This window comes from Bison bison, unplaced genomic scaffold (genome assembly GCF_000754665.1).
Source record: "Bison bison bison isolate TAMUID 2011002044 unplaced genomic scaffold, Bison_UMD1.0 scf7180017864322, whole genome shotgun sequence".
NCBI classification, from domain to species: Eukaryota; Metazoa; Chordata; class Mammalia; order Artiodactyla; family Bovidae; genus Bison; species Bison bison.
Window position 1 is genome coordinate 742,479 of NW_011494894.1, and position 21,620 is coordinate 764,098.

The following is a 21,620-nucleotide window of genomic DNA, read 5'->3' on the forward strand; positions in this document are numbered from 1 at the left end:
CAGCTTCTCCAACACCACAGTTCAAAAGCATCAATTCTTTGGCCCTCAGCCTTCTTCACAGTCCAACTCTCACATCCATACATGACCACTGGAAAAACCATAGCCTTGACTATAGACGGACCTTTGTTGGCAAAGTAATGTCTCTGCTTTTGAATATTGTATCTAGGTTGGTCATAACTTTCCTTCAAAGGAGTAAGCGTCTTTTAATTGGATGGCTGCAGTCACCATCTGCAGTGATTTTGGAGCCCCCAAAAATAAAGTCTGACACTGTTTCCACTGTTTCCCCATCTATTTCACATGAAAGGATGGGACCAGATGGCATGATCTTTGTTTTCTGAATGTTGAGCTTTAAGCCAACTTTTTCACTCTCCACTTTCACTTTCATCAAGAGGCTTTTGAGTTCCTCTTCACTTTCTACCATAAGGGTGGTGTCATCTGCATATCTGAGGTTATTGATTTTTCTCCCAGCAGTCTTGATTCCAGCTTGTATTTCTTCCAGCCCAGCATTTCTCATGATGTACTCTGCATAGAAGTTAAATAAGCAGGGTGACAGTATACAGCCTTGACGTACTCCTTTTCGTATTTGGAACCAGTCTGTTGTTCCATGTCCAGTTCTAACTGTTGCTTCCTGACCTGCATATGGGTTTCTCAAGAGGCAGGTCAGGTGGTCTGGTATTCCCATCTCTTTCAGAATTTTCCACAGTTTATTGTGATCCACACAGTCAAAGGCTTTGGCATAGTCAATAAAGCAGATATAGATGTTTTTCTGGAACTCTCTTGCTTTTTCGATGATCCAGCGGATGTTGGCAATTTGATCTCCGGTTCCTCTGCCTTTTCTGAAACCAGCTAAGATAGTGTTAGTGACCTAAAATCTGCAGGCAAGCACAATGAAGTGTTTTTCTAGAGAATTGAATGTATTTGCCTACATATAACCAATAATATTAGTTTATCAGATGGCTTGCTGATTGTGTTTAGGTAATTATGTATGTCTCTGTGTGTGTGCTCAATCGTGTCCAACTCTTTGCAACCCCGTGGACTGTAACCTGCCAGTCTCCTCTGTCCATGGGATTTTTCAGAAAAGAATACTGGAGCAGGTTGTGTAATAATACTATAAAAAGTAGATACTGTTCATTTTTTATGGATAAGATTAAGATTAAGCTAAAATAGATCAAGAATCCTGCCCAAGATTATACAAAAAGTAAGTGGTAGGATAAGGTTTATAGCAAAATATTGCTCCAGTGTCCTTGTTCTGCATTACTAAAAGCTTTACTGCTTCCCCTAGATACCATCTATGGTCCAAGACAGATATATACAAATTCTTATGAAGTTTTAATTCATACCTTTTTAGCTTCATTTAACACCATTAAATAAGGTCTCCCATTAGCTATCACTTTTTTTTTTTAAGCCCCTCATAAGTGACTTTTTAAAGGTATAATTATACAGGTACAGATGTGCCTTGGTTAAATGGTACAGAAGTTTATATATACATATTCTAACAAGATACAAGAAAAATATTATTACAAAGTATGGTGAAGTGGAAATGATCCTGGTGACAGACCTCTACTCAAATCTCAGTTTTGTTAACTTACCTATGGAAATGACCTTAATTAAGCTGCTAAATTTCTCTGCATCCTCCTTTACAAAGCTGGCATTAAACAGGGTTGTATAAAAATTGAATGGGATAACACATGCACAAAACATGGCACAATTTTTTTTTAAAACTATAGTACCTGTTTTCTTTGCATTCCCCCTTTTTTAAAAAGATATACTTTTGATATTTAGAAAGAGGTGTATATATACATATATACACACACATATATAATATATACATATATATATAATGGTTGCCTTTATGCTGATAACTTTAAGAAATACCCTTGGTGCTTTCTTTTGTAGCTAGTTTATTGATTGTCTAGAGTGAACAGTATTGAAATTAATAAGTAGTCTTTTCTTCCTCCACTTCCTGCCTCTCTAGCATCTAGTGTAAAGTAATACAGTTTTACTCTCACAGTAAATACCTATATGCCCATCACTTGTCATTAGTTCTACAGGAAATATATTTAATATTTACTGTCAGTCCTTATGAAAAATTTTTCTGATCATTTCTTGGTAATTTGAAGCTCATTCTTTAGTAGAAGGTCTCATGTGAACATTGTTTCCTGAGTTCTTGCATGTTTCATAGCAGTTTGTAGCCTTCATGTTTAAAGATCAGCTTGAATTGATATAAAATCCTTGGTTCAGCTTCTTTCCTTAATTTCCTTAAGTACCTTGAATATTCCATTGTCTTCAGTCTGATTTTTTTTTCCTTTCATATTCTTAGTGGTTTTGCTTGGATGCCCAAAAGATATTTTTCCTTTAAAATATCTTTTATTGAGCTATCTGTAAGTCTTGACTTTTCTACATCAATTTTCCCAGTTGAATGGTGTTCTTTCACTGTAAAAAGCCCACTTTTATTTCTGAAACATTTTCTTCAGTAATACTTTTTAGTATTTATTTCATTCTGTCACGTTGTTTTTCTTCTTCTTTCTGCTGTTCATGTTGATTCTGTTCTCTCTCTGTATCTTTTCCCTTGAAATCTTTTTGTTTTTCTCATCTCTTTCTTTATTTTGTTGAATTGTTTTTAATTTCTCTTTTTTCTTTACTCTTTCATGTTTCCATTACTGTAGTTGAAAGGCAGACTGACAGAATGAATATTTAGTTTTTCCTGCTTCGGTAGTAGAGACATATTGGGGGAAGGGAATGGGTGTTATATTGGCTTATCTGTAATGCCTGCCACAGGCTTGAACCATTGGAGACAAGAGTCTATCCTGAATAAAATGAAAAATGATAGCTTTGTTAATGACAATAGGATAGATAATATCAGCATTTTCTACATAGTCCCTGGGAGATAGAGAAGAACCATGCTTTATATATGGGTGCACGGTGTTGCTTCAGATTATATTGTTTGGTTTGGGGAAGGTTGGGTTTTTTCTGGCGGCATCATGTGGCTTGCATGTGGCTCTTAGTTCCTCCTAGGCCCTTGTCGTGAAAGTGCAAAGTCCTAACCACTGGACTGCCAGGGAATTCCCCCAGATTATATTGTTGATTTTTATTTTGCAAGGACTTGAATTTTTTTAGTGACATTTCATTTTATATTTTATTATAAAAGACAAGAGAAAGAAATTTATATTCTTAACTACGTGGGACATTTTAAAGCAATAGTCTGCTTCATTATTTATTTCGTCTGTCTAGCACCTATACTGGGGAAGGCAGTGGCACCCACTCCAGTACTCTTGCCTGGAAAATCCCATGGAGGGAGGAGCCTGGAAGGCTGCAGTCCATGGGGTCGCTGAGGGTTGGACACGACTGAGTGACTTCACTTTCACTTTTCACTTTCATGCATTGGGGAGTGAAATGGCAACCCACTCCGGTGTTCTTGCCTGGAGAATCCCAGGGACAGGGAAGGCTGGTGGGCTGCCGTCTGTGGGGTCACACAGAGTCGGACACAACTGAAGTGACTTAGCAATAGCAATAGCACCTAAACATCCAAATAGAATGAAAGAGGAATCCTAGGATTAGTGTAAATTGATAAAACTTTTAAGATTTATCAGCACATTAGAGCTTATAGAATAGAAAATCTGAAGTGGTAAACTACTTTTTAGTAGCACTGCACACAGTTCATCTGAAATTTATGCCATGGTTTTTGTAAAACTAGCAATACTGGGTTTAATAATACAGAGGTTTTAAAAGCATGAAATTCTCGTTAGCTGTTAAGTTGTACATATTTTTAATCACATGTAGTTGGATAATCTCAAAAGAATCTCTTCAGTCTTTGAATTTTGAAAAATGGTTTTTCCATTAAGATATTTTTATATGCCCTTGAGAATTAACTGTAAAATTTCAGCCATACATACAGTGTGCTTTCTGTTTTTCACTAGTATGATTTGAGATTTCACTTAAATTTGCTGAAACTAGTGGTTCTTAAATTTTAGGGGATGGTGAGTTACTTTCAAAATATGATTTTTAAAAATGGGTGTTCTCTGAGACAAATTCACAGAGACACACAAGAAATATTATACATCCATAGTCTTCTGATTAAAAGGCTCTGGTCTGTATATATGTGTTTATAGTTTAAAATATTTCTAGTAATTAAATTTGGTATACAGTTTTAAAATCTGGCAGTCGATGGCCTGGTAAATTGAAGTGAACTGATTGGTAGGATTTGTTACTATTTAGTCATCATATTTTCTCTACAGTAAAATGTTAAAGCTGTTCTGATGAATGAAATTATAGTGTAGCACTGAGGAAATTTGCTCAATTAAAATTTCTGTCCTGTTTGTTAATATTATTTGAATCAATTCACCTGAAATTTTTTGTTTGGTACTAAGTTTGCATTTTATTAATACATTTAGCTTATTGGATCTTTGCTGCTAGAAATTAACTTGTTAGGGTGAAAAATAAAGATTAAATTTAGTCAGTGAGGGGAATAATCTCAAATAATTTCAAAACCTTTCAAAATTTTGTTTCTTCAACCTTTTCATGAGTTTTCTTAAAGTATGCTAATTTACAATTTCTTTTTACTTTTTTTTCACACTGTAATGGAAATACTAATGAACAATGGAATAAAGAAACACAGAAGAAAAGAACAAAAGAAAGGCCATTTCAGTACTAGGGGATTGGTGGATTGGTCATATCTTTTAATTTACTAAATATTATATGATAATTATTAATATAAAACAGTTATGCTATTTAAAAATTTTTTGTCCTAAATATTATTGCTTTATATTTATTGAAGACCAAAAAGATAGTAATTTTCTATGTACCTAGTTTTAGATAATTAGAGAGGCATGACTGCTCTACTAGCCTGGAATACAGGCAGATTATGTAGTATTTTTGTTTTCTTTTATCAATTTTCTTTTTGGCACAGATAATTAAGATGCAGTTATGTAGGATACTGAATAGAACATAGACCTTATTAAGATAACTTGGCTTTAGGGACTAGAGGGTCTTCTTTATGATCTGTATAAGTAGAAATTTAAACTGGGGACATATATATTTTATAATGTACACCTTTGTGTTCAAATACTTCTTGACCAGATACTGTATTTTAAATATTTGCATGTTCTAAGAATCTAAAATTAAAGGGACCATAGCTTAATGCACTAACACTTATACACAGAAATAGAAAAGAAACATCTTTTATCCTTATTTAAGATTGATAAACATTTTTATTACTTTAACCTTTTTATCATAGTTGTTATTAATTATCTTTTTAATTATTATAGTTAAAAAAGAGCAGGAGGGAAAACAGGTTGATCCTATATAAGCTATTCAGGGTTCACGCAGAATATGTCTTATTTTTAAAAGGATTACAGAGGGGAGAAAAAGATTCTTACACAACTAAGATTTTGTTAGTGTTTGCTATGTCCCAGGCAGCAGGTGGCACTAGAGGTAAGGAACCTGCCTGCCAGTGCAGTAAGAGATGTGGGTTTGATCCCTGGGTCAGGAAGATCCCCTGGGTTGCATGGCAGCCCACTCCAGTATTCTTGCCTGGAGAATCCCATGGACAGAGAAGCCTTGTGGGCTACAGTCCATAGAGTTGCACAGAATTGGACATGACTGAAGCGACTTAGCATGCATGCAGGCAATGTTCTAGGCCCTTACTATCTCTCATTTAGCTTAGTATATGTTAATTCTTATATAAATTCTTTCAAAGATTAGATGAATTTTTAAAACTCCATTTAAGTTAGCTTCCTCTTAATAGAGGTTGGAAAACATTCAGTCAGCATATTCCTTGAAAAAGAGCCTTTTGTGTATTTGTAAATCATTAAAGTTGCTTTTAAATCTTTACCTTTCTAGGTCTAACATTTCTAGTTCCTTTGGCTTTTGGTATAGGTCTTATTTTCAAATACAGTAATACATTACAAATACATTAATAATCTTTGCTGTTTTATATTGTACCTTCTAAAATCTTTTATTGATAAAGACCAGAATTTTATGTATTTTACCTACCATAGGAAAGACACAGTCAGTACTGAGTAGAAAGGAAAGATTATCCTTCATTCCTTATAGTTTTTAGTTATCTTAGTTATCATTTTTAGGGTGCTTTTTGGCTTATAGGAATAGGAAGACCAGCCATAACACCACTCGTGCATGAAGTTTGCCATTTTATTAGAGAATTAAACTCACTGCTGAAAGTATCTGTTGTTCTTTGCAGCATGGTTTCTGAGGTTCTTGGGGCAAATCAATTTTTCATGTGGAAGAAGATAGAGAAACTTTAATACAGAAATACAATTTCTCAACAACTATGATATTTCATTCAGCAAATATTTATTGGGCATCTGTTGTCTTTAGGCATTATTCTAAATATTGGGGGTTAAGTATTGAACTAATAAGCAAACTGTCTTACATTCTTGGGGGAAAGAATAACACACAATAACAGGGTGTGATACGTACAATAAAAAAAACAATAGCACAGGATAAAGGGTGTAGAGAGAGTGACTGGAGACAGGACGCAATTTTATAGAAATGCAGTCTTAGTTGTGCCACATTGAAGATGTTTAGCTCTGTAGGTCACTCGTGTTTATTCTGCCCCTATTTGGGATTATTCAACATGTGTTTAACTTTTTGTCATCATCTCTTCAGTGGTGCTAAGTTGGTAGCATAAAAGCAATTCGCTGCTAATCCTGACTGGTCACTTAATTAATGTTCATTGTGTCAGGTAAACAGTGCTGATGAAAGCTCTGTAAGAAATAACATGTCATATCTGTGATAGGTGCAGGTGTCATCTGGCTATGTGATTTAGAGGGTGCATTTTGATCTGGAGCTTGATGTCATGTAAGTTTCCCAGAAGACATGCTATTGCTGTTAAAATTAATAAGCCTTAAGCCCTCCATTTCTGATGCACATCTCAAGAGGTAAAGTGTATAGGTTAATGCATGCCATACTTGACTCAGGGTTGACTTGGTCCCACCTTACCACGGCTTTTAACTCGGAATCTGCGTAAGGATTCTGCGTTTCTGATTCCATACCCACCAGCTTCTACCCTACGCTGTCTTCTTCTTGAGACAGTTCTACTTATCTTATAAAAGCCCTCCTCTTTCTTCTTGTCCAAAATTAAATCTAATGCAGGGCTCAAATTGTGTGTCCTCCTTAAAACTTGCCCTGTTGACCTTATCCCACAGTGATACAGCCCTTTTCTAAATGTCTCCTGCACTCATAGTTTTGTCATATGGTTCTTGTGTATATACCATTTTACATGTTTTTATTTTTGTCTTACTTCCCCAATAAGTGAATGCGCTTTACAGTGCCTACTATCTGTTCATACTAAATGTAGCTAAAGGAAGACTTGTTTTTTCTACCCCCAACATTGGTAAGCTAAATCGCTTCAGTCGTGTCCGACTCTTTGTGACCACATGGACTGCAGCCTACCAGGCTTCTCCGTCCAAGGGATTCTCCAGGCGAGAACACTGGAGTGGGTTGCCATTTCCTTCTCCAGTGCATGAAAGTGGAAAGTGAAAGTGAAGTCTCTCAGTCGTGTCCGACTCTTAGCGACCCCATGGACTGCAGCCCACCAGGCTCCTCCATCCATAGGATTTTCCAGGCAGGAGTATTGGAGTGGGGTGCCATTGCCTTCTCCATACCCCCAACATTTCTGATGCCAAATACATAGATTTTCTACACCAAGAAATTCTCCAATTCTCACTGTGTGTCCTACAGTTTATTTGTTCTGACACTAACTAACTACCCACAGTTAGCAAGGACCTCTAGGGTGAAGGGCTCAGTCCATCAAGACTGTTCCTCACTGCAGATGATAGTCATAAATATGGGGTTACCATGACATACTTTTTCAGTTCAGTAATTTGTTATAAGAGCTCACAGAACTCAAGGAATCACTTTACTTACTGTTACCAGTTGATTATAAAGGATAAAACTCAGAAACAGCCAAATAGAAGACAGGCATGCGGTAAGGTGCAGCAAAGGGCTCGGGTTTTGTGTGCCACCCTCTTAGCACTTTGATGTGTTCACCAGCCCAGAAGTTCTTCAAACCCCTTTGCTTAGGGTTTCTAACGGTCCCATCAGGTGGTGGTGATTGTTGTTCAGTCGCTAAGTTGTGTCCCACTCTACCTCTGTTACCAAGTTGACTGTCACGGCATTGCAGTACTGGTCTTCAAGTAACCCTGATTTGGGGCTAAAGAATGCACCTGCCAATGCAGGAGTTTGATCCCAGGCTTGGAAAGATCCCCTGGAGAAGGAAGCGGCAACCCACTCTAATATTCTTGCCTGGGAAATCCCATGGACAGAGGAGCCTGGCAGGCTACAGTCCATGGGTCGCAAAAGAGCTGGACACAACTTAGCGACTAAACAGCAACAACCTTTAGGGATGCCAGAGAGAAGCTGTGAAGTGCTTTAAGGAAAAGGTAAAAGTTCTCAACTGGATAAGGAAAGAAAAAAAGCATATGCTGACGTTGCGATCTGTGGTAATAAATCTTCTATCTGTGAAATTCTGAGGAAGGAAAAAAAAATCACGCTGGTTTTGCTGTTACACCTCAGACTACAAAAGCTATGGCCACAGTGCGTGGTAAGTGCTCGGTTAAGCTGGAAAAGGCATTAAATTTGTGGATGGAAACCATGAACAGAAAAGGGTCCAGTGCCATTCAGTCATGGGGAGGTGGTGCTTAGAACTTAGCACTCGAGGGTAAGAGGGCAGTACTGTATTTGTAAGATGCTTAGCACTTTTTAAGTAGAGGTTTATTAGGGCTTTTAGTTTATTCACTGTGGTGCACAGACATTTATTTCTGAGCCCTGCACTTGTACGATTTGGTTAATTATTTCTAAAGTGTGGATAAGATATCCTGATTTCAATTTACTTTTTTTCCACTGTAGTTTTATAGAAGGACTTGAAGTTTTTCTCTTTTTTAAAACTGATACTGATATACTGTCCCTTACCATTCAGTTTATTCTTATCTGGAGGTTTCTGATCCTGCATTTAGGGAACTCTGGAAATTAAGATGAGGTAGTTTAGCAGACCACTGAAGAAAGGTTCCCAGTGAGTATGGAATGCAAAGTCTTGTAACTTAAATATTTTATAGGCATTGTCTTTGTTTTCTGGCTCCTGTAAGGTAATATTTTCAATGAATGATGCAAAGCAGTAAATCCAAAATGTACCAACTTGGGAGACCAAATTGTGCGTATATATTTAGTTCTGAAAAAAATGTTACCAATTTACATTTTATAATGAGATCTGAAATCTCATTACTAAGTTGTTAAGGGAGGTATGTTTTTGATATGAATTTCACATAGGGTAAAATTTTATAGGCTTCATCTTGGCTGTTATTTCATTTTGTCTTACAGTTGGTGTATGAATTCTTCTTGAGATTTTTGGAGAGCCCTGATTTCCAGCCTAGCATTGCAAAGCGATACATTGATCAGAAATTTGTACAACAGGTAAGGAATTTTTCTGTCTTAAATTTCCTTATATTCGTTTCAGCAATGATTTATTAACTTGTGATTAAAATAGTCTTTCAAAAGTTTAAGGATTTCTTTTTAACAGTACCTGATATTCTTGCCAGATGATGAGAACTAAAAGTAAAGTAGCTTTGAGACTACAGGAGTATTTTTAATCAAAGTTTGCCTTCTGTTATATCAATTAAATTATCTTGTCTAAATCCTAAGTTTTCATAGTTGTTTTATAAAGACCAGAAAAGCAAGCCTTGTTGGAATATCTAACTTAGAAAATTTGGTATAACTAAGGAGAGACCATTTAAAAAATTTTTAAGTCTTTGAGCTTGAACTTGACATATAGTTCTAAGCACTGTGACAGAGAGGGGGAAATAAATAAGGAATTATTTTTAGAAGTTTGGGCTTTATGTCACTACCTTTTCTCCCCTACTCCTTCCCACCTTATGAATTCTAGCCACCCAGTTCCTAAACCACAGATAAAATATTGAAGAAGGAAAGGAGCTAAATATATGTGATACCTTCTTTCTTTTTATAAGTTGATTGTTAGCTGGGGATTTTTTATTTTGGAATCTAATACTTAAAATTAGTTTCTTAGAATGTGTTCATTTTTATTTTCAAAATCTTTTCAATAAGTTAAAGGCATCTTTCAAATACAGAGGACTTTACTGGCCCTAGACAAGATTGTGAAGTAGACCAAACCTCTGGGTCCATTTTCTCTTTTGAAGTACTTGGCTGTGAGTTAGGTCTCATTAGGAATTTGATACTCTCCTTTTCTAAAGTAATTAGCATTTTAAAGAAAGGCAGAGGATGAGTGGAAGGGTAGTAATGAAGTGCTGAGGCCAGGATTAAAGATCATTACAAGGACCTTTGCTGCCTTCTTCCCACCATTATGTGCCCCTAGGATAAAGCTCATGAGCTCCACATATTGGAGTTAATTTCTGGTCATCTGCTGTAGCTACCACCTAAAGTATTTTCACTAGTGCTGTGAAGTATTGATAAGAACATTGTCATTGTCCTTTAACCTTTCAAGTAGTTCTTCATAAACTATGACGAAATACTAGGTGTGTGTTAACTGTAAAATGTTAATTTCATTTTAATACCAAGTTAGAAGCAGTCATTAAATGGAGCTGTATTATTTTGGTATTAGAGATGAATGCATGTTTCCTTCTGTAGCTCTCGTGTGCTATAGAAGAAATACAGTGTATTAAGGAACTTTAGTAATGCTGTGTTAAATTGTATTTAAGATAATAGCAGGTTGAGTGGAACAGTTACTATAGGGCTTCTTCACCCTGGAGTCTGAGGTATTTTGGCTGCTGGATTATTCATTGGGTTTGGGGGGAGCAGGAAGAATACTGGTAGGATAGGACCCATTTTCTGCCGTCTACTCTAAATGCCTGAACTGTCTGAGAAGCCAAGGCCCCATAATTTGTTTCTAGCAGTTTACATCACTGTGCTTTCACAGATCACTACTCTGAGGTATTCTTAGTGTGTTGCTTCAATAAATACCATTGAAAAGCTGACATTTCTCAGCTTTTGTATTTTGAAATTATTTAATTAGGTGGTAAGTTTAAGACGTAGAAGTACAGGAGAATAATCTGAAGTATAAATTTGGACGTTTGTTACTGCAAGAGAAGAAAACAAGTATATAATTACAGGTTGTGCTCAAATCATTTCCTGAAGGAGGAAGCTAAGAATTATTTAGTGCTTTTTATGTGCCAGGCACTGTCCTTATCTGCTATTACATAAAGAGCTAGATCATGTCCAAATTTACAGAGCTAGAAGATGGCACAGTCAGGATTTAATTATATAAAAATAGATTATAAATGTGATTATATAAAACAAATTATTTTATTTAGATTATAATATTTCAAAATATTTACTTAAATAGATTTTCTACTTAGCTAACAACTGTTTAATATTTCACATTGACCCCGAGGATCAACTTGTATTACATTATATTTGTTCTTGAATTAGACATAGTGACCTGAACAATTAAGGATTGCTTTTATTAATTTCAAAGCATATCTTCCAAGTAAACTCAACATCAGAAACTTGTATTTGAGTGTCTTAAGTGAATAGTTTAGCTATTTTAATTAGAATAATTTGAAGTGACTTAATTAGGTATAATAATACAAATTCTCATGCTTTATGGATATTTTTAGCTGGAGCCTCATGCAGTACTTAATAATCTGGCAAATACCAAATGCAGACAATAAGCAAGATACTTTAGGATTATAACTGAAGTCATCACTATTCTCAAAGAATACCCACTCTTGTAGAAGAGATACACAAATTAGCAATTACATATAATTCAAGACAGAATGGAAAAAAAACTTTAAGGTTCAGAGCTTGCTATCGTGACAGTAATTATTAGATTGATGAAAAAGTAATTGCAGTTTTGGACCATGAATTTTAAATCATTACAACTATGCTTAAACACATATTTATTAATAAAATAGGAACCATTACAATCAACACATTTTTGCTGAGATACATGTTTGTTTATTCCTGTAAAAATCCATGCTTCAGATTCAACCAAGTCTTGAAAAGCATTTTCTGCCTCCTGCTAGTTGTGGAAGCATTTTCCCTGAAAGAAATTGTCGAGATGCTTGAAGAAATGGTAGTGTGTTGGCAGGGGGTCAGGTGAATATGGAGGATGCGGCAAAACTTTGTAACCCAGTTCATTAAACTTTTGAAGCATTGATTTTGGGACTTGCAGTCAGGCGTTGTCGTGGAGAATTGGGCCGTTTCTGTTCCAATGCTGACTGCAGATACTGCAGTTTTTGGTGATCTCATTGATTTGCTGAGCATACTTTTCAGTGTAATGGTTTCACTGGGAATCAGAAAGCTGTGGTGGGTCAGACCAAACAGTGACCATGACCTTTTTATGGTGCAATTTTGGCTTTGGGAAATGTTTTGGAGCTTTTTTTTGGTCCACCCACTGAGCTGGTCATCAGTGGTTGTCGTTTAAATCCACTTTTCGTCACACGTCAACAATCCAATCGAGAAATGGTTCGTTGACGTATTATAGAATAAGGGAAGACAACATTTCAAAATGATGATCTTTTTGATTGTGGTCGGCTTATGAGGCACCCACTTACCGAGCTTTTTCACCTTTCCAATTTCCTTCAAATGCCAAATAACTGTATGATGGTCAATGTTGAGTTCTTCAGCAGTTTCTCATGTGATTGTAAAAGGATCCATTTCAATATTGCTCTCAACTGGTCATTGTCAGTTTCCAGTGGCCAGCCACCGTCTTTGTCATCTTCAAGGCTATCATCTCCTTTGCGAAACTTCTTGAACCACCATGGCCTGTACATTTGTTAGCAGTTCCTGGGCCAAATGCATTGTTGGTGTTGTGAGTTGTCTCTGCTGCTTTACGACCCATTTTGAACTCAAGTAGAAAAATCGCTCGAGTTTGCTTTTTGTCTAACGTCATTTACATAGTCTGAAATAAATATGAAATAAACAGCAAGTAATAAGTCATTGGGCTTTTATTAGCAAAAAACGTAAAGCGAGAAACACACATTAAAATGACGTATAGCATAACCACATTTACTTAAAAATGTATTCCAATATCAAACAGCAGGTTTCAACAGTGCGAAACAACAATTACTTTTGCACCAATCTAATAACAATCCCAAAGTACAGAACGTGAAATTCCTTGATGACATCATAGGTAATTGTATTTTATAAATAGATTTATATTTTCTCCTAAGAAAATCCAACTTTTTATTTAAAACACAGTAATATAAACTTATTTATTTAACAATTTGCAATCTACAAGCTTAAGATTCTAAAAGCATTAAAAAAAATCTCAGATTTCAACAGTTTAAAATTATAAGCTATGTTTAGTAGTCAAGAGTAGGACAGAATTTTAAAATGAATGGGAAGGCAAAAAAAAAAAAACACACTTTTTTTTTGAAGTGTTTATTTGATTTATTGTGCATTCTTTTTCAAAATGAAATAAAAGAAATACTCCTTAAGCTTTAGCGCCACTCTTTAGTGCCACTTCTTTAGTGCCATTATTTAGCAATAATAAAGTCAATCTGATAAGGCGCAGAGTCTTTTTTAAAAATTTAAAGATTTTGTGGGTTATCTTAAAATCAAAATTAGAGTGAAGTGTTAGCTCGATTATTTTTAAAAAGTAATTTCTCAGATTTTTTTTAAAGCTCCTGGAGCTTTTTGATAGTGAAGATCCCAGAGAACGTGACTTCCTGAAGACTGTTCTACATCGAATTTATGGGAAATTTCTTGGATTAAGAGCATTCATCAGAAAACAAATTAACAACATTTTCCTCAGGTAAATTATTTGTATATTCATGTATAGCACTTTTTTCCCTTCCATATTTTTTTTATTCCAATTTCTTTAGTTTTTAATGTCTGAAACTTATGAACTTAACTGATAGTGAAGTGAAGTGAAGTGGAAGTCGCTCAGTCATGTCCGACTCTTTGCGACCCCATGGACTGTAGCCTACCAGGCTCTTCAGTCTATGGAATTTTCCAGGCAAGAGTCTTGGAGTCCTGGACTGGGTTGCCATTTCCTTCTCCAGGGGATAGAGGTTGAGTCATTTCTAGCCAATTTTGTGGATATCATTTGATTGCATCTAACTTTTTCTTGTAACTTCTCATCTAAGTGGATAGTACTAATGACAGTTTTTAATAGATAATACACATGTTATTCATAGTTAAATTTTATTGAGAGAAGAATTTGTCTGTTTGAGCACTTGTTTTAAAAAATCCTGTATAAATACTGTTTAAATCAATAGCTCTTAAAGTATTTTCAGTTGATGTTCTGACAAAGCTAATTAAATGTATGTGGGCCCTATCTTGACTACTTTATAAATGAAATCATTAAGTAGGTTTCACATTAGGGGGTTTTGCTTTAATCTTTGTACCTTCCTGCATCTTTCATTCAGTTTAGTTTTCTGATGTTTTTCCATCTTTGTTTTAAATTCAGGTTTATATATGAAACAGAACATTTCAATGGTGTTGCTGAACTCCTTGAAATTTTAGGAAGGTAAGTCAGTTTTTTGTTCTTTTTAAGAATTAAGTAACTTTGAATGTTTTATGTATTAAAATATTAGCTGGGATTAGAGAAATTATTTCACATTTTAGAATTTGAATATACAGTATAAGGCATAGTTTCTCAACTGAGTTCTTACTGTAGCTTTTTAGGGGGTCAGCATATTAAAGTAGTGCCACACAGAGCATCTGTTTCAGAGTGGACTTCCTGCTTTTGAAACTGTGGCATATTTTATGCCTAATCTTGCTAGACCGCCTCGGAAATTTACAGGATCTGACTGGTAAGGGATGAAATAAACTATAGTGAATCTTTGATGAAGTTACAGGAGTTCTTGTTCCAGTGTTGATGGACCATTCCCGTACATCTGTTCTTTTTAGAAGAGTCTATAACCTTCGATTTTAGTTCTGTGATCTTTGTTGCCTTCTTGTTCATCACATAGCAGTATTAACCTGAGAGTTTAGACCCTGTATTTAAAGAATGGTTTTAGTCTCCTCTGTTAATATTTAGGGCATGATTATAGAGAGAACTGTTCTTAATTTCAGAACTTTCAAAGTAAGAGAAACTACCCATTTACTTCAGGATATATTGAAAATTCTAACAATATTGTGATACTGACTCTCCTGTACTTTAGAGAAGAAAAATAAAGGCATCAATAAGTGATAGGCTTTATAGAAAACGTAAAATTTCTTAGTGGGACATTGAATTGGCAGTTCTTATTTTCTTTGGGACCATTGCATGACTTAGAGGAACAGGCTTCCTAGTGACAGTCTGTCTAATTTAGGTTGCAGATAAGTAAGTCATTCAACACCAGGCCTGAAGCAGAGCAGTTCCTATGTACTTGGGGATGTAATAACTTAGAAATAAAGTAGTAACTACGTAACCCTTCCCCTGCCTTTTTTTCCCCCTCCAGTATTATCAATGGCTTTGCATTGCCACTGAAAGCAGAACATAAACAATTTCTAATGAAGGTTCTTATTCCTATGCATACTGCAAAAGGATTAGCTTTGTTTCATGCTCAGGTAAGTAGCAGATTTCAGGTGAAATGAACATTGTTTCAAAAACCAATATAAAGGCAGAGAAACTGAGAAATTCTGAGGTGGCAATTTTAAGTATACTTAAGCAATTTGCTTTGTAAGTTGCCCAAAGCAAATTTTTAATTATATCATAATTTTTAAAGCATGATGATATTTAGTACTCGTAAATAAGCTCAATGCACTTTAAGTATAGATATAGGAAAAATCAGGTTCTTTTCTAGTCCAGGCCTTGACCTAATTAACTGTGTGACTTTGAATACATCCCACATATTTTCAGAATGTTCTGTCTAGCCTGCATGACCTAGTTAGACAATGATTTTGGTTTCTTCTATTAACACTCAGAGAATATCATATCAGCACAGGCATACATGTTAGAAACACGCTAAAAAACTAAAATGTTAGCGCTAGTCTTATTTCACTCAGATTTATTTATCTATCTGTTTATTTAGTGGGCTGTGGTTACATTTCTGATTTATAAGACAAAGATAGTTAATTTTAATTCCCCAAAGAACTGGTCTACCACCTCAATGATATCGAAAGATTGATATGCCCAACTACATTTTATTTAATATTTCAGTTAACTTAATATTCAGAAGTTAATACTGAAAAAAGGACATCTTTTTTAAGTAGAAGTTATTTACATAATTATGGGTATATTTATTTTTAATATATTGCCATAAACTGAAGTTTATTAAAATGAAGTCGTTTTGTTAGCTAAATATAAAAATCCTGCATTACTAAATGTTATTTCATTCAGTAATATTTATAAACTGTCCCTTGCATTTTAGCTAGCCTACTGTGTTGTACAGTTCCTGGAGAAAGATACAACACTAACAGAACCTGTAAGTGTTTTACTTATTTTTATGTTTTTGGTCTACATCATAGCATTTTATTTTAGCTTCCTTTATACTCTTAGAGCTCTACCAAACAGTCGTAGTAATATATTTTAAATTAAAATCATTTGGAAGAAGAAAAGTGAGGTTAATCTGTATTTAAAGAATAAGAATGGGATGGCAAATTCTCATGAATTGTGTATCTTAAATAACTTAAATATAGGTTAAAATTAATATATAGTAGTTAAGATGTGTGGTGACAGGCTCAAATGACTACAGTGAAATCATTTATACATTTATTATCTTCAATGGTAGTCTTTTTCATCTTCATTCACCTTTTAAAATTAAAACATTAAAACATACTGTAAGGATTCCAAAACTATTTCCTTGAATTTTGTTTTATCTTTAGGAATAGGATTTTCCCTCTTATTTATGATAAACCATGTGATAGGGATTGAAAACATTTCCTTGTCTTTGGTGACTGAGCTATAATCTTGGAGTAAAGATAATTTACTTTATGAATCAGCATAGCAATTCAGTCTTAGAATTCTCCTGCTTACTAATTATCTATTAATACAAAGATTTGAGAGAATAAAAATATTACCATGAAAATTGACTGAAGATTGAAGAAAAACAAAAGATAAGTTTAGGGAGAAACAGAAAAGGATAAACACTTAGAAAACAATGTTTTAACCTTGGTGAAATAAGTATTCTGAGAGAGTGTTTTCTAGGTATTCTAAATCTAAATAGTTAAAGAGTTCTTGACAAATAGCACAGGGTTTGAAGGATTTAAATTATATGATTTTCTTCATATTAGAACTTTCTGAGGCTAGGGGCACTTGCAAAAATTACATACTTGGTCTTCCTTTGACTTGAGTTTTGTGTGTGTAAAGGAACAAAAGGTATTTTTCCACTCGCTGATATTTAGAGCTTTAGACTTTTTAGATTTGCTGTTCTTTCTGAAATAGCTAAAAACAGTTTTTAAAGACAAATAGAATTAGAAGCCCAGTACTTACATGAAACCACATTAACCTCTAAAGTGGATTAAAACTTAATAGAAATCCATGATAACATATTAGAATTCAGAGAAAGAAAGCCCATAATATGGTTTATGCATGGTGGCTAATAAACAGATATGCATTAAATATGGTTAAGTTAATATGGAGTGGATTTGGGAGATAGCTGATTTCTTTTTAAAGAGTGAAAGGTTAGGGAGAGGGATGAGGGCCAGGCATTTGAGTTAGGTGAGTTGAGTTAATAGCAATAGGAGCTGCATGAGGAGGTAAAATGTCCAGGTTAACAAAGGAGAATATTTTTCAATTCATTAAGATCTGCAGATAATAGAGATCTTGGAATTACTATTCTAGGCCATCCTAGCACCAAAATTATGGCCATAGTACTTGGGTTTGAGCCCTAATAATCATTTTCTAGAAGCCTGGCATTCATATCAAAGCTTCCTACAGATTGTAAATAATTCAGAGGTTTGGCTGGTTTGTTACATTCTTCATGTTCTTAGATCTTGGATTGAAATTATTTTATTTTCCAAAATGGAAATGACTTTATTGTTATATCTATTTATCAAAGGAGTGTATTAATTTGATTCACATAAGACAAAACCATAAAGCGTAATGTGAAGGAATTCCTTGAAATTCCCCTAAAGATAACCATAAACCATACAAATTGGTGAATACATTTCTATAAATTTTGCATGTATATTTTTGTGTAAAGTTAAACAGTGGGAAATGCTGACTGGGTTTTTTCACCTCAGTATAACATGGATATCTTGCCATATTACTCTGCTTCATATTTTCATTGGTAGCATCAAATTCCATTGTATGGATTGACATAACATATTTAACTCATCCTTAATTCATGGACACTTGAGTTATTGGAGTTTTTGTTGTTATTAACATGTTGCCGGGTTATAGGGATGTTTTAGTGTGTTGGAATTATTCTTTGTCCTGTCTATAGTGTTGCTTACCAAATATATCTTAATGTATGTATTAAATTAGCCTCAGAACTGCACACCAAAAAAAGATAAGGTTTACTGTATGTAACATTTTTAATAAGCCAAGTTACTGAAATTAAAACCTGTTTCTGGGTCAGAGTACAATGTGTCATGGTGCCTGTTTCCCCACATCAGCCGGTACTGAATATTTTAAAATTTTGCTAGTCCGATAGGTATGAAATATTTTAATTGGATTTTTAAAATTATCACAGCCATTCTCTTATAAAGTTATTGGTCATTTATATTTCTGTGTCCTTTCCCTACTTTTCAGACTTTGCCTATTGTGTTTTGCAAGTATTTTTTTTAACCATTTGGAGTTTTCCTTTTAACTTTGAATATACTGTTTTTAATATTTGCCTTTTTAAAGAACTAAAAAACAATTTTAATGTTGGGAAATCTATTCATCATTATAGCTTCTGGCTTTGGTGTCATGCTAAGTAAAATCCTTCTACCTTTTGAGATTATAAAAACACTCTCTAGTATCATGTTCTAGTTATTTAACGGATTTAGTTTTTACATGTAAAAACTTTATTCCATCTATAATGTTTTTCTAGAGCTGCCATGACAAATTACCACTATCTTGGTGGTTTAAAATGACAGAAATGTGTTCTCTCACAGTTCTGAAGGCCAGAGTCCAAAATCAAGGTGTCATCAGGGCTGCACTCCCTCTAGGTGCTCTAGGGGTGATTCGGTTCCTTGCCTCTTCCAGTTTCTGGTGTCTCCAGGCATTCCTGGTTTGTGGCTGCATCTCTCCAGTATCACATTGCTGCCCCTTCTTCTGTCTCTCCTCCAATGTTATCTCTTATAAGAATACTTGTCATTTTGGATTTAGGGCCCATCCAGATAACCCAGAATGATTTCACCTTGAGATCCTTAATTATATCTGTAAAGATCCATTTTCCAAATAAGTCACATTCATAGATTTCATAGAAATTAGGACATGAACATATCTGATTGCAGGCCACCATTCAACCCACCACACTGTTGGAAACTGAAATTTTCATGTGACAAGGGTAAGAAATTGTATTTGTCTTCTATTACTGCATAACAAATTGTCACAAAGTTTAGTGGCTTGAAACAACAAGCATTTATTATTGGATAGTATCTGTGAGTCAGGAATCCAGGCACGACTTAGCTGGATCCTCTGCCTCAGGGTCTCTCATAAGACTGCAGTCAAGGTGTTGGCCGGGTAAAATCTCAGATGAGGGAGGAGCTGCTTCTGAGTTCACATGATGGTTGGTGGTAGCATCCAGTTCTTCACATGCTGTTGGACTGCTGTTCCTAACTGGAAGTTGGCGAGCAGCCACCCTCCGTTCCTTGGTACTTGGGCCTGTCTGGCTTCCCAGGTGGCATTAGTGGTAAAGAACATGCCTGCCAGTGCAGCCGATGTAAGAGACATGGGTTTGATCTCTGGGTTGGGAAGATCCCCTGGAGAAGGTCAGCACAACCCACTCCAGTATCCTTGCCTGGAGAATCCCGTGGACAGAGGAGCCTGGCTGGCTACAGTCCGTGGGGTCGCACAGAGTCGGACATGACTGAAGCAACTCAGCATGATGGGCCTCTCCAGCATAGCAAACTTGCTCTATCAAAGCTGCAAGACAAGAAGGCCCAGGAGAATCTGTTCATAAAATGGAAGTCACAGTCTTTTGTAACTTTCCCATGGAAATGACATTCTGTCCCTTTTGCCACATTCTGTTGGTTAGAAGCAAGTCCCCAGGCCAGTGCACACTTAAGGGAAGGGCTCGACTACACAAGAGGGTGAGTTCAGGAAATCAGGACCATAGAAGATTCTTTCAGGCATCTGCCTCCCACAGGAGCTACATTTTTTTTCTAATTGGTGACCCACCAGTTCAATTGATTGACTAATTTAGCTGTTTTCCAGAACTGAAATGCCACCTTTGTCATATATTAAGCCTTGTTTATACTTAAGTCTGTCTAGACACTCCTCTATGTCATATCTTTTCTGTCAGTTTCCATGCTAATACCTTACTGTTTTAATTATCTGATTATTATAACTGATATTTTGTTTTAAAGGTATTGATTTTTATATATTTATTTTTTATCTAACCACATACTGAATTTTCCTATTCATTTTAGTACTTTTTCAGTTCTTTTAATATTTATACACTTAGGCAAGTAAGTATAATTCTGGTATTCCTTTCCAACATTATTTATCAAATTCTTCTTACTGGATCGGCTCCAGAACAGTGTTCTTCCTCAGTTTTAATTTGAATGAGTGTTCATTACTGGACGAGACCAATAACTATAAACTTACTTAAAAGGCTGTCAAAGATTTACCTCTACCAAAGCACCCAAATGGTTTACTGCCTATTTCCAGGAATCATAAGTTGATTGCTGATGGTTTCTGATAAATTCTTAGTTTAAGCTTACAAAATTGTTATCAAAATATATAGTCAATCAAACAACTGTTCAAAATCTTTTGAGATGATCGTATAGTCTTGGGGGTTTTTTTCATCCCTTTTAACCTATAATGAGTTGAATCATTCTGGAATTTCTGGAATAACTTATGGGGTAGATAGTATTATTCTGTTAATATACTGTTCAGTCACTCAGTCGTGTCTGACTCTTTGGGACCCCATGAACCGCAGCACGCCAGACCTCCCTGTCCATCACCAACTCCCGGAGTCTACCCAAACTCATGACCATTGAGTCAGTGATGCCAACCAACCAGCTCATCCTCTGTTGTCCCCTTCTCCTCCTGCCCTCAATCTTTCCCAGCATCAGGGTCTTTTCAAATGAGTCAGCTCTTCGCATCAGGTGGCCAAAATATTGGAGTTTCACCTTCAATATCAGTCCTTCCAATGAACACCCAGGACTGATTTCCTTTAGGATGGACGGGTTGGATCTCCTTGCAGTCCAAGGGACTCTCAAGAGTCTTCTCTAACACCACAGTTCAAAAGTATCAATTCTTTATAGACCAACTCTCACATCCATACACGACTACTGAAAAACCATAGCCTTGACTAGACGGACCTTTGTTGACAAATTAATGTCTCTGCTTTTTAATACGCTGTCTAGGTTGGTCATAACTTTCCTTCCAAGGAGTAAGCATCTATTAATTTAATAGCTGCAAATCACCATCTGCAGTGATTTTGGAGCCCCCAAAAATAAAGTCAGCCACTGTTTCCCCATCTATTTGCCATGAAGTGATGGGACTGGATGCCATGATCTTCGTTTTCTGAATGTTGTGCTTTAAGCCAACTTTTTCACTCTCCTCTTTCACTTTCAAGAGGCTCTTTAGTTCTTCTTCACTTTCT

General features: G+C 35.5%; 1 protein-coding gene across 1 annotated transcript in view; it reads left to right on the forward strand.

Annotated features, from left to right (window-relative positions):
- The window catches only part of PPP2R5A (protein phosphatase 2, regulatory subunit B', alpha), a 72,209-nt gene that overhangs the window by 44,911 nt on the left and 5,678 nt on the right, over nt 1-21,620 (forward strand). Inside the window, exons 4-8 of the mRNA XM_010853026.1 lie at nt 9,334-9,426; nt 13,614-13,744; nt 14,402-14,461; nt 15,378-15,486; nt 16,290-16,343. Of these exons, the coding sequence (XP_010851328.1) occupies nt 9,334-9,426; nt 13,614-13,744; nt 14,402-14,461; nt 15,378-15,486; nt 16,290-16,343 (447 nt within the window). The remainder of the gene's footprint in view (nt 1-9,333; nt 9,427-13,613; nt 13,745-14,401; nt 14,462-15,377; nt 15,487-16,289; nt 16,344-21,620) is intronic.